At 25.2% G+C, this 14,656-nt stretch overlaps 1 protein-coding gene across 9 annotated transcripts in view; it reads right to left on the bottom strand.

The window, feature by feature from the left end:
- Positions 1-13,654, bottom strand: part of LOC126903095 (uncharacterized) — a 21,498-nt gene extending 7,844 nt beyond the window's left edge. For 3 of the 9 annotated variants that reach the window (XR_007703420.1, XM_050681066.1, XM_050681061.1), the window contains exons 1-13: positions 13,362-13,652; positions 12,860-12,997; positions 11,852-12,066; positions 10,935-11,079; positions 10,713-10,874; positions 10,506-10,640; positions 10,294-10,437; positions 6,356-6,487; positions 6,120-6,296; positions 5,997-6,046; positions 5,760-5,937; positions 1,391-1,714; positions 1,196-1,333 (exon numbers count right to left, since the gene is read on the bottom strand). Coding sequence is in view for 8 of the 9 variants with exons in the window: in XM_050681066.1 (XP_050537023.1) it covers positions 1,196-1,333; positions 1,391-1,714; positions 5,760-5,937; positions 5,997-6,046; positions 6,120-6,296; positions 6,356-6,487; positions 10,294-10,437; positions 10,506-10,640; positions 10,713-10,874; positions 10,935-11,079; positions 11,852-12,066; positions 12,860-12,997; positions 13,362-13,412 (1,989 nt within the window). In the remaining variant the exon portion in view is untranslated. Of the gene's footprint in view, positions 1-1,195; positions 1,334-1,390; positions 1,715-5,759; positions 5,938-5,996; positions 6,047-6,119; positions 6,297-6,355; positions 6,488-10,293; positions 10,438-10,505; positions 10,641-10,712; positions 10,875-10,934; positions 11,080-11,851; positions 12,067-12,859; positions 12,998-13,361 lie in introns of all 9 variants that reach the window. The other 6 variants (XM_050681068.1, XM_050681062.1, XM_050681064.1 and 3 more) reach the window with 6 other exon arrangements.
- Positions 13,655-14,656: the final 1,002 nt, after the last annotated feature.

Below are 14,656 nucleotides of genomic sequence, written 5' to 3' on the forward strand. Positions count from 1 at the left end.
AAAAATTGAAAAAAATTCCCTCGTTCCCCGTAAATGGGGGAAACCTCCAAAAAAATTACAAATTTAAAAATCGCTAATTTTCGAAATTTTTTCAATTTTTTTTACTTAAAATTGCTATAACTTTTTTAAAAATAACCGAATAAATATAATTATTTTTTATATAGATGCATGATATCATTACCTTTCATTTGGTATATTTTTTTTTATATGTGACCCTTGACTTGCCCACAGGAGGGGATTTAAAATGACAACTTTTTCACAAAAAAATAATTTTTTCAACTTGATTTTTGAAAATGTTCCGGAAGGTCTGACACTTTTATATATATCTTAAATTAAAGCTAATGTAATATGCTTTATCATGAAAAAAAAAAATTTCGGACTTTATCTTATCTTCATGGTGAAAATGGCTACCGAATGCTATTTTTGTGTGAAAATTTTCGATTTTGTATTTTACATTTTTAATTTTATTATGCTATAACTTTTTGAAAAATGTATGAATCATTACAATTTTTTTATGAGAAGTAGTATTTATATAGATCTTTCATTCGACATACTGTTTTTTTAAATCGGACCATTTCCCTAAATACAGGGGGGATTCAAAACATAAAAATGCATATAGAAAGTAGAACTTTTTCAACGTNCAAAAATACATATAGAAAGTAGAACTTTTTCAACGTAACTTTTGAAAGTGTTCCTGAAATACTGACAGTTTTATATATATATATATAAAATTAAAGCTAATGTAATGTACTTTATCATGAAAAAAAAAAATTTCGGACTTTATTTTATCTTCATGGTGAAAATGGCTACCGAATGCTATTATTGTGTGAAAATTTTCGATTTTGTATTTTCCATTTTTAACTTTATTATGCTATAACTTTTTGAAAAATGTATGAATCATTACAATTTTTTTATGAGAAGTAGTATTTATATAGATCTTTCATTCGACATACTGTTTTTTTAAATCGGACCATTTCCCTAAATACAGGGGGGATTCAAAACATAAAAATGCATATAGAAAGTAGAACTTTTTCAACGTAACTTTTGAAAGTGTTCCGGAAGGTCTGACNGGAAGCGTTTTTTTTGATAGTGATTTAAATCACTGTCAGATATCATAATACTTGATCCAACTATGCCACGTCACCACTGTGCCGCGATCCCCCTGTGCTGGGTTTTTTTTTTAAATTATATATACCTGCTTGATAACAATAACAACCGATTTTTTAAGTAAATCGTAATTATTTGACAAAAGATTTCTAAAAATTTTAGAGAAATAAACAATATTTTGCATTGTTACTTTATTTAGAATGCCTTGGATTTTTTTTTCGGTGACCTATAAACATAAATAGTTAAAATTAACATACATTTAAAATAATGTTTATTGAATTACCAAATTTATTTTTTTATTTTTTGTAGACGATAATAATTTTTGTGATAACCAGGGATTTATTATTTTATTAAGTTTTAATTTATTTTCATCTGAATTATTTGCTTTGAATTTTTTTCTGCACTCGTTGTTTGTTTTTAATGTTCTTTTGGTATTTTTTGGTATATTATTAGGTGCGATTTTTTCTTTACAGCTCCAATTATTGTTTCTTAAATTAAAAATATGATGAATCTTAGATCGAAGATCATTTGAAATTTTTATATTGTTGTTTTCAGATACAATCAATCTTAAATTCTCATAAAATGCATTAAAACATTGTTTCGACTTCTAAAAAAATACAAATGAAAATTTATACCTATATCTCTAAGGTAAATGATACGGTCCATTTTGTTAAAAAATAGAGTTAGCTAAGTTATTAACAAATTTTTTGTTTTTGAGGATATTTAAAACACTATGTTTAGTTATCATAAATAATGAGAACAGAAGCATGTCAATGTACTTCAATGGGAATAAAAAAACAAAACTTTCTCTCTAAAAAAATTACAAATTTTTGGTATTGTTTTTTAACCTCAAGGTTTTATAAATCGTATATAATTAAAGACATTACTTTAATAAATTGAAAACATTTTCCTCGTTTGAGAAAATACCCCAAAAAATGACAATTTTCAACACTTTTTGAAAAATTAAAGAATTTTGTAGTAATTTTGAAGTAATTTTGAAATTTGAACTAGCTTAAATAGACAATTTTTTCAACCGACGGTTGCCGAGACGGTTAAACTTGTGTTTTACACGCTTGAGGTACAAGATTCCAACACGCGTATAATAATGAATTGTTTGCATTTTTTCTTAATTCTTTTTAAGTTAAAATAAATTTTCAACTGCTTTGATTTTTATCTCATTTAGATTCAATAACTTCAATAAAGATCAAGGATCCCATAATTTTAGTCGCCCCTTGTAAGAAGAAATTTCTTATTCGTATTAAAATTATTTTACTATATTTTAAGTTTTAGCTTCGATGCAAAACTGAGAAGATATTTTTTTGTGACAATCATTTATTTTCTCTGTTATAACTTGACCTACTTTTTTCAACGATACGTCAAATGACTACAATTCGTATTTAGTTAAGATATTACCCTCAAAAATTGAAAAAAAATTGAATGAAAAAATGAAACAGTTACTTATCCCATGTTTTCCATACAAACAATTAAAATCATTCATTTCTTATGTTTTCAAAGTATTTATTGACGAATCAAGTTTGATATGATAGGTTGATATGATAGGTTTCAAATACAAAATTAAATCATTTTACTTTGTAATTTAATAATTTTTTTACTCTATTTGTGTGTGCTACTACTAGACTATAATAATTCAAATTTTTTGGTAACGTGTTGCTATATACATTATTTCTAAAAAAAATTATTGTTAGTTTCTCCTGAATTAATAATGGATTTTTATAATTATAATCAAATTTTATTATACGCTCAATTGAGTAAATCTTATTAACAACTTTAATTTGATTGGTTCATTTAGTTTAAGTAAATTAAAATTAATTAAGTTCTGAATATTCCAATTGCAGAATATTTTCAAACACCAAAAGTTACTAGGTAATGATTACTATTATTTCTATTTCAGTTATCTATTACGATAAAAATGCAAATAAATATTGAGCTTTTCTGATAAATTTACAATAAATAGTAATTATAAAACTTTCTGACTGCATATTAATCTTAACGATACAATTTTTTTAATTGTCATAAAATTTTCTATTTAATTATGTCAATGTCAAACTTACCAATTGAGCTAAAAGTTATGGNAATAACAATTTTAAACTTGCAAATTGAGCTAAAAGTTATGAGGTAAAATAAATAAATTTTTTTTATTATAAACATTCACAAAAATCAACTTTAAACGATTAAAAAAATAGGTTAAATATGTCATTTTCCTTATTTTTAACTTATTAATAATCAAATTAATATTAAATATNTTTCCTTATTTTAACATATTAATAATCAAAATCAGTATTAATTTAAAACAATTTTTTTTTGTTCTTAATTTTTTTTTTTATATATATATATATATACTTATTTTTAATAATAAGTAAGAATACTAAAACTTAGAAGTAATAGAAAAGGTTTAATTGCACATTTAAAAACATCGCGAAAAGTTGATTTAGAAAAGTATATTTTTGTTTCTGATGAAAGTTCATTTTAGTCTAGTGTATTCATAAGTAACAAAAATTTTTTATGAAAAAGTATTGCATCAATCCCTTTAAATTTTTATACGCATTAATGGTATATGAATATACAAATTTTTATAATATTTCCGTAAAAATTACAATATTATATTATTGAATATCAATTTCATACTAAATTTAATTACTGCAATTATTAAATATTCATATATTATAATTATAAATCGGAATAAAATTAAGGAAATAAGTGTTATTGTTGTTTTTGAAATAATCTACCAATTTCTTAAAATTAAACACTATCTACAGAATTGCATTGAAGCGTGTTTTTTATGATAGTGATTTTAATCACTGTCAGATATCATCTATTGTTGTCCCAACTATGCCACTATACTGTGCCACGACCCCACTGTGCTGCCGTTTTTTTTATTGTGTCTGTTTCCACTTTTTCTCAGATATCATCGAACCGATTTCTTTCAACGATAAATCAAAAGATCACAAATCATATCTAGTCAAAGAAATTAGACTCAAAAATTGTAAAAAGGTCCCTCGCTCAACGAAAATGAGGGAAATCTCCAAAAAAGTTACAAATTTAAAAATAGCTAATTTTTTCAATTTTTTTTTCTTAAAACTGCCATAACTTTTTCAATTACGATTATATAAATATAATTTTTTTTATAGATGCATAATGTCTTTACCTATCATTTGGTATATTTTTTTTTATAAATCTAACCCTTCACTTGCCCACAGGGAGGGATTTTAAATGACAACTTTTTCAACTTAACTTTTTAAAATATTCCGGAAATACTGACATTTTTATATATATCTTAAATTATGTAATATACTTTATTATGGCAAAGAAAATTTCAGACTTTATTTTGTTTTCATGGTAAAAATAGTCATCAAAGTTAATAAAAATAATACGATTTTTGTAAAAAAAATTTTTTTTCATATTTTTAACTTTATTATGCTATACCTTTTTGATAAATGTATGGATCAATATAATTTTTTTTTATAAATGCATGATGTCTTTAGCTATCATTTGGTATATTTTTTTTACAAATTTGACCCTTTACATGGAAGCGTTTTTTATGATAGTGATTTTGATCACTGTTAGAAATCATTATACTTGACCCCACTATGCCACATCTCTACTGTGCCGGGTTTTTTTATATATGGAGTGCTCGATAAGTAAAGAAATGACTTTCTATTGTTCTCATTGTTTGTAACAATTGACTTGCTTCCTTACTTTTTGAATGATCTGTATAACAGTCTCCATTTTTACCAACCATACTATGGTGTAAAATTCAGATTCCAAATACAATAGGACTATAGTCAGACTACAGAATTACTGATAATTATTGATCAAAAGGTTTCACACATGACATTTAAAAGGAAAACTGTTGGGGTTATCTTCAGCAAAAAATTCAATAACAAAATAAAAAAAATTAAAATACACAACATGGACACAAGGGGCAAAATATTTTGAGATCACAATCAATAGCAACCTCAAATCCAACAAGCAGGTCAACAATATAATACAAAAAACAACCCAAAATTGAAGCAATTTGTTCCCAGTACTGAATAAGTACAGCCTGTTAGCATTATAAGCAAAACTCAATATCGACAATCTATATATAAAGCCATTATTAACATAAGCCAAGACCAGCATATGTTTCATTGACAAGTCAGTCAAACAGGAAAAGAATAGAGACTATACAAAACATTAGTCATATGTCTCTAACAATAAATCATTTTCTGTATGTAAACATACAGAAAATTGGAGACATAATAAAACATCACTCAAGAATTATGTTACATAGAAATGAATAATCAAAACACAGACACATTTATGAACTACTAAGTTTAGGCGAAAACAGTCAATACTCAAAGAAAACAAGACCCTACAACTGGAGTAGGTCATAAACATAAAATACATTTTTTTAAATTTTATACAACTTTTATAGCCTACCGTCTTACAAGATAAAATACTACACACGCCATAAAAACAGTAATGACAATAGAAATGTTGCTCAGTAAATAAAAAAAATTATCATAATATATAGAATTTAACCATACTTTGGTTAAAAGCAAATTTACCATACAAATCTAAATTTCTGGTCTTAATCAAATTTAAAGTCAAATTTTTTAATTAAAGAATTAGAATTAGAATTAGAAAAATACCTCATCTAACTTTCTACCCGTAATTAATAGCATGATACAAATACATTCTAGGAACTTATTAAACTCATCTTTTAATCCTAATTGCCTGCTACTTTTACTTTTATAAAACAGTTTCTTTATTAATCGAGTAAAATTTTTTTGACTGATTATTTCCTTCATGTATAACTCAGCAATAAATCTAGAATAAAATTAGAATTCATAAAAATGTTAATTTTATTAAAAATTGAATACTTTTACTGGCAATGGGAAATAGTTTGTTTTGTTCTGTCAACAGAAAAGTCTTCTATCTGTAAAAGTGTAATATATTATACATTATATAACCATCATTTTTAAAAACAAAATTTAAGTACACCAATCTACCTTTTTATGATTTTTTTTTTTTTTCATGAAATTCTGGTGAAATATATTATTACATTTTTCTATTATGATTTGATTAAATGTTAGGCCACAAGGTAATTTTTTTTTTGATTGACACTCATTGTGAATAAATGAACAAAGATTGACATACATTAATATCAACTTCGGATTTAAATGAGCCTTAAAGTAAAAAATAAAATTAATTATTAATATAAATTTTTATATTAATTTAATCATACCTGTTTGATTATAATACAACTTATTTCCAACAAAAACAATTTATTAATAGACAATTTTTTTAAGATCTCTTCGAATTTAACTGCATCTGTACAATTTAACTTCTTTAAATGATTTTCAAACATTTGAACATCCTTGAATTATTTAAAAGAAGTGATTTAGATCATATTAAAGTTAATATTCAAGTAAAATTCAGATAACTATTTAAATTCTACTTCCTATGCATCTTATTATACAGGGTGTTCAGTAAGTCAGAAAACGGGTTTCTATTGTTCTCATTGTTTGTAACAATGAGAACAATAGAAACCCGTTTCCTGACTTACTGAACACCCTGTAGAATTATCTTATTATATAATAAAACAAGGAAAAAAACGCTTTTCTGAAAAAATTACTTAGTCTCAGATTTCATATTTTTTTTTTGTCAACAAAAGTACTCGATCACCAGACTCCGGGGAAATTATTAGCAAAGGTTGGAAACGTTTTGCAACTCGCTCACGAGCGTTTTAAAATTTCGACCGTTTACGAGAAAAACGATCGCTGACGCGTTTAACGACTTAAGGTTTGAAATTTTCATCAGACCCGTCCAATGACATTCTTGAGATATGATAAAAAAATCAATTCAATCCGTTCATTTTTCACCGTTTTACGAGCTTATTTTTTTTAAGTCCACGCACATGGTTTTAATATGCGCATTGACTCATTTCTGCTTATACGTTTATTTTGAATCTTAATTATATGGTGTAATATGTACTTTTATTAGGACACTATTTTGCATTTGCACACAGCACTATATTTTATACATATATTTTATCGAGGAATATTATATGTTATACATAAATTTCAAGACGGTTATAGTTATATAAGTTTGTACTTTCATAATCAGAACAGTACATTATTAATAATCTATCTTTTCTCATATATGATGTATGAGTCTATGAGTTTATCGTTTAAATTGGAATATATCTTTGACAACTATACTGTCCAACGTTAATTCGCAGTTACCAATATTTTTATCAAAATTAAATTTGTTACATAGTCCCACGTATAATAACCTGCTGAATTTTTTTGTAATTATTCTATAATATAAACCCGGGGCTTGTAGGGCCTCGGGTCTGGGGCGGAGCCTAGTATACTAATAGTCTAGTACTGAAAAGTGATAAATTTTTCAGAATTTCCATTTAAAATTAAATATTATAAAATAAAAGAAACAACATATACAAAACTGTCAGAAGTTTGGAGGAAGATCAAAATACTAACAAACATGTCATGGTACATATCTACCAAATTAAAAAAATTAAAATCCTATAAACGTCAACACAAAGTTTGACTTCAGCAATAGACATAACTAATAAATTATCACTCTTTCCTAAACAAAATAGTAAACTATTTTTTCGATATATTTGTTGCACCGGAACAAACTCTTAACACATATAATAACTTAAAAGATCTAGATGATGATATAAGTTTTGATAAACTAGTATTATGTATTAATAAATTAAAAAGCAAGAGTCCAAAAATATACTAACAGACTTTTTACCTCAAATGTCTAATAAAGTTCTGTATTTTATAATCAATATATTTAACAATACTATCAAAACCCAATAAATGGACAAAAGCAATTATACCGATTCCCAAATAAAAAATCAGTCAACAAACAATAGAAGGTTTCAAACCCATTCAGTGATTTATGCTCAAATAAAGTATTAGAAAGAATAATAAAAAAATTAACTCTTGGCATTTTGAAAAAAAAGTTATTGAAAGAAAGTCAATGTAGTTTCTGTAAAAATAGGAGCATATATCTAACAAGTATAGAAACCAAAATCTGCAACACCTTTATTTCAAAACAAAGCATGACACTAATATATTTGGATTTATGTAAAGCTTACTATACTGTGCGGTGATGTAAGGTTCTAAAAATATTATTTAATTGGGACATTCAAGAATACATACATCATTACCTTCAAATTTTCTAATCGACAGAATCTTTAAAGTTAAAGTAAACACCCACTTGGGGGAAATTCAACTTAGAGAAAAGTATCTTATATCAGTATTACTTTGTTCCCTATTACAATGAAGGAAATAATATCATAAAATTATTTTCAGATAACATTAACATCCACACCAAAGGAAAAAAATTAGACCTTCATCATTAAAGACATACAACAAAGCATAGCTAGCCTAAATCATTAAAGCTAAATTTTAGAAATTCTATATCTAGTTTTTTGCTCCAATCATTAAGCCTTAATGATTGGAGCAAAAAAATAGATACAGAATTTCTCCAAACAGATAAAAATTTTAGACATAATTTTTAATAAGAATCATGACTAGAATAAACAATTCTTTGCACTATAAGCCAATACCATTAAAACAACAATTATAATCAAAATTCTGGCAAACAATAAATAGAGAGGAGATAAAAATATTGTGCGTAATGCATACAAAGATCTCATCCGATCAAACTGGGCAATAGCTCCAAAATCTTTAGCAGTGCTAAAAAGAAGACCTTAGAGAAACTTGAACTGATTCATGATAGAAACCTCCGTTTATTAACAGGTACATACAAAAGTAGCTCAATTGGAAATGTATTGTGCATATCAGGTAAGACATCCAAGTATTTAAGTGGTGATTAAATACAAGTTTAATCATCACCTCATATTGACCCCCCATTTGAGGGTAATGAAAAATTAATTTTTCTCCCATCTTAGAAAAATATGTTATATAACAGTAAACATAATCTTCTAAAGTTTTAGGAATTTAGCACACTCTAGAATACTCCTGTATTATGCTACTAAAATTTCAACACTCATATTTTACAACAATTGAATTAAACTAATCTAATATACTCTATATTCATTTTAGTTAATTGAAAGTAATCATGCATTACTTTTTAACCCTGTGATTAGGGGATAAGAATATTTCAAGACCCCATTGCTAGACATAGAATGGCGACTAATGAGGTTATGCTAGATCGACGGGCAGCGTAAAATTTTGTCAACAAATATGAAAAGTCCTGAGCTTAACTTAGGTGGGTTGTCTCATCTCGGATGTATGCAGGGACAAGAAGTGAGAGGAAATAAAGTAGTTAAAGACAGAGAATAATTCATGAAAAATATCAATAAAATAAAAGAATAAATTTTGGACGTCGCATATGATAGAGATAAACTGAGAATTTTGTAATGGCAAATAGATTAGTACTTAATGGGTCGATAAGTTGAGAAAGATTAAGATTTAGTTATAGTTACTATAAAAAATGTATGTACAATATTGTATTCTTCTTCTTCCTCATCTTAATCCCAACTACTTGGGGTCGGCCACCCTTATCCTAAACTTTCACTTGACATGATTTCTCACATCAGCTGTCCTTATATCACGTTCAATAGCATCCTTCGATCTCTTTTTTGGCCTTTCTCTACCTCTTCTTCCTTCGACATTCATTTCTATAACTGTTCTTACAGCTTCCGATTCTTCTCTTCTTATAACATGACCAAACCATCTAAATTTATTTTCTCTCATCTTCAACCACCCGCAATTAATCCTGTGTCTTACATCCTCGTCAATACAACCTCTCTTTTGCACAACTGATCCTAAATACTTAAAACTTTCCACCTCTCCAATCACGTCCTCGCCTATTGTCACTGATCTACTCATTTCACATACCTTGAGTTCTCCTTTATCAAACTTGTACTCTATATACTTTGTCTTACTTCAACTTATTCTTAAACCCTTTTCTTCAAGAGCTCATCTCCACATCTCTAGCATTTGATTAATTTCCTCCCTAATTTCTCCTATTAACACTATATCGCCGGCAAACATATATTTACATGTAATATATTGAATATATTTAATATATTATACAAATATTTTATATATTTACATGTAATCATTATTAAATAAATAATTGATGAGCTTTTAAACTAAGTCATCAATTTATAATACATACAGTTTTTAATTTTTTTAAACTTGACGATTTAGTAACATTTTTTGTCATATTAGCTATAGTTGTTGAAGTTCCTAACAGGTTTATTTCTTTTTGGATAACTGGAACAGTTTTAATTTGTTCTCTAGATTGAGCCATTAAAGTTTTCTAATGAAAATGTTAGTGTTTTATAATAAATAACAAAAATAAATTAAATATATTAAAATAATTATTACAATTTTATCTAATTTAACATCTGTTCCTTTTGAAATATTATTAGGTTTTTCAATATTATTTATAAATGAAGAATCAAAATTTGAATTTATACCCCGATCAAAAATATTAACAGTTTCATTTAAAGTAATGCATACCTAAAAAAAAATATTTTTTATAATAAAATGTACATCTACTTGAAAATAATTAAACTGTTATTAATGATTTACTTTTTCTTTTATAAATAAGTCAGGATTATTCTGCTTCCAATGATTACGCTCTAAATTTACTAGATCAATAATTAGAAAACAGACATTATTAGATATATTGTTATGCACAGCATTTATTAACAGCCTTTTTAGATTTTCAATTAGTTTAGAAAATTTTTTGTTCTGAAAAAATATTTTCTGCATTAATTAACTATTTTTTTTATACAATTAAGATATCTATACTTGACTTAAATCTTTTCCAATAACCATCATGATGTAACAAGCACTTTCAATTTGAACATTACAATTACTTATTATTAATTTCTGTAAGCTGAGAATAATCAAATCTGATGTAATCATTTTTTGTTGGTACATTTCACATATAAAACTAAAAATGGTATAAACTAATATTAATTCTTAGACAAAATACAAATGAAAACAGTAAAAAACAAAGATTGAAATTATTTTAAAAGTTAACTTAGAAGTTAATAATCTGGTTAAGTTAATAATAGATTAAAACTTTATTGAATAAATATAATATTATAATAGCATGGTTTTAAATTGAGTTTAACTTTGGTTTCATAAATACATAATGTAGATAATTACTTATTTTTGTTAATTATTGACAAAAATATGGTATAGTTCACAAATTAAAGCTTCACAATTTTATTGCTTTATCTCCTTTCCTTCCCTCAAAAAATTCAGAATATGTGTGGGTACTACAAATGTGTCAGAGGAGACTTAAACCACCACATACCCTATTCAAAACTATACTAATGTATATTTCATTAATATCAATAGTACTAGGATTTTTCTATGTTAAAAAAATCTGTTAATATTCTAAATATAAAATTATTTTTGGCATTAATCTACACCAAAAAAAAAAAAATTATTAAAAAATAATAAATAATGATTTTTTAAAAATTTGAACTAGTCTATTTGGTACACAGGATTCTTTAAACAGGGCAATTGATATTATACTAAAAAACAATATTATTTCAGGAAAATATAAGTAAATCAATCACCCTGTAAATTACAACTTTAAGATTATTATATAGGGTGTTCAGTAAGAAAGAAAAAAAGGGTTTCAATTGTTCTCATTGTTTATAACAATGGATCTGTTTTCTTAATTTAATAAATTACATTAACAATACAATTACCGGCTTTTAGCAACTAAATAACTATGCTCAGATTGTGCATTTTGATCCCAAGCCGTAGAAAGTAGTATAAGTAAACTTTTATGCACAATTAGATCTTTGAAATTCATAAAATCACAAATAACATCATTTTCTTTTGAATAAAATGGAACTTGTAAATTTTTTAATGCTGCACATATAAACGCACAAGGTAATCCAAATTTTTGATCAGAAATTGCCTACATTATACAAGACAGTAATTAATTAATAATACTATATATCAGTAAATAAATCATAATACTTTAACATTATTTTAGTACTTAAAAAAATAAAATTTTTTATTTAAATGTGAAATTATATTTTAATAGTTGTACTCATACAAAAACTGGATTTGATAAGTTTAAAAGCAAATCTTATTTTAATATACTTTTAATCTTTTAAAGCATAACTTATTTTAATTAAGAGTAAATTTGTTTTCCCAAAATACATTTTTTTTTAATTTATAGTTTATAATAAACACAACACAGTGTTGTGTTGAATATGGAGAAAAATGACAAGACAAAATGAATACACAAGAAAAGAAATGAGCAAATGCTAGAAGAAGTGCGAGAAGAAAGACAGTTGATGAAGGTGATTGAATTAAAAAAATAAAGTTAATCGGACACATCATCTGATACAATGACTTTATAATCAACATTTTCGAAGGAAAAAATCTGGGGAGAAACAAAAAGAACTCCCAAGGAAACTATAATTTGAAAATATTCTGGAACTCATGAACTGTGCGTCTTTTGTTACAATAAAGAATTTTGGCGTCAAACAGAGAGAAGTGACTTCAACGAAAAAGAATTGCCTTTAATAGATGATTATGACAGTGTGTTAAGATTTACAAAAAGAACAATTTATATTATATTTAAAACAAATTTTTTGTAATTTTTTTTTATGGTTATAGTTATAAGCTTTAAACAAATTGAAGTTTACTTAAGACAAAATCGCCATATGAATATATAAATTTAAAAAGATAAGACAAATTACCATTTTTAAAATAATATTAGCAGTACGTTTGAGTTTTTCATACTCAAATGAATGAATCTTGTCAATAACATTTGCTTGCTCAACCAGTCTATCAGATTCAATTACATTTAATACATATAAAATTTTTTCAATAACTTCCTTTAACAAATAGTATAAAATAAAAAAAATTATTTTCTTTTATAAACCAGTGATAATGACTATGGCCCAAAATTATATACATATGTAAATTTTGTTTGAGTCACTTTACTTTAAGTTCGGGAAATTTTGTTGTAGGATTATATAACATAAAAATAGTAGCGTACAAATATTTTTTTTATTTTAGGGTTAGATAAAGACCCCTCAAAAGTATAACGTCAGTAACAACACAAAAATTTCGAGTCAATTAATAAAAATTTGTACAGGTTGATGGCCTATCTAGAATAACATATCAAAATGTATAAATGCATATAATTTCGGGCCAACATGATTTATTAGTAATGAATAATAACAAAGTATTTTCAACCTTATTTTTTGTATATAGTTCCATTTCATAATTCAAATTTTGCGTCGTCATTGTATAATCAATTAGTAACAATTATTACAACATTTAATTTAAAACATAACATATCTACAAATGACGTTTAACACGAACACCAGATAAAAAACATTAATATTGTAATCGATCAATACAATCACACATTTAGTTTTCTCATAAAAAAATCTGTTCATTTATATTTTAAATAGTTATCGGACTTAATAATAGAAAAATAAAATAAATATTACTCCGAAATATTAAGCAACCATAGATATAAATAGACACAAATTCCTATCACATCTTATAACCTATAATTTATTTATTTGATCATATCATATCATAAAGCCAAAAATGCAATAAAGTAAAGTGTGTTTCCGGAGTGATACATTAAATAAGTTGAAATTGTTAGGAGTTTAATAATAATAATGGGTTACGTCTACTTTTACATTTATCTTAAATTAAAGCTTATGCAATGTACTTCAATATGAAAAAAAATTTCGAACTTCATTTTGACTCCTTTGTGAAAATGGCTACTGTATTCAAAAATAAGCTATTTTTGTGTTCAAATTCTCGATTTTATATCTTATAATTTGAATATTATATTTTTATAACTTTTCAAAAAATATATAGATCAATACAATTTTTTTATGGTAAATATTATTTATATACTTCTTTCATTTGACATACTTTTTTTTAAAATAGGACCATTTCCTTTATACAGAGGGGGTTCAAAACTTAAAAATGCATATAGAAAATAGAACCCGGCACCTTTTTTTCTATAGCGAAATGACTATCGAATTGATAAAAAATGTACTTTTTATGCAAATATTACTGTTTAAACTAAAAAGCTATTTTTATATTATAATTCTCGGTTTTGTATTTTATTTTATTATAAATTACCTCATAAAGGTTTTTGAGCTTAAAACATTTTAGTTTAAAATATGAACTTATTTGTTTTTTATTATATTTAGATTAGCCTCCCCTTGTCTAAAGAAATTTTTTTCATAATAAAATTATTTTACTATGTGATTTTTTTTTTTTTGTGGATATCATTTATTTTTTTAGCTCTCACTTGACTAACTTTTTTTTTAACAATAAATCAAATGATTAAATTTATTATCTAATTGAAGATATCCTCAAAAATTCTCATTTATCAAATAAAAAGTTGCTTAACCAGCTTTTTCCATACCGAAAATTAATATCATTCCTTTCTATTATTTTTAAAATATTTATCGTCAAACTAGGTTTGATATGATAATAGGTTTTATATACAAAATAAAATA

The sequence above is a fragment of the Daktulosphaira vitifoliae genome, unplaced genomic scaffold (genome assembly GCF_025091365.1).
Source record: "Daktulosphaira vitifoliae isolate Bord-2020 unplaced genomic scaffold, ASM2509136v1 Scaffold_3, whole genome shotgun sequence".
In the NCBI taxonomy this organism is placed as follows: Eukaryota; Metazoa; Arthropoda; class Insecta; order Hemiptera; family Phylloxeridae; genus Daktulosphaira; species Daktulosphaira vitifoliae.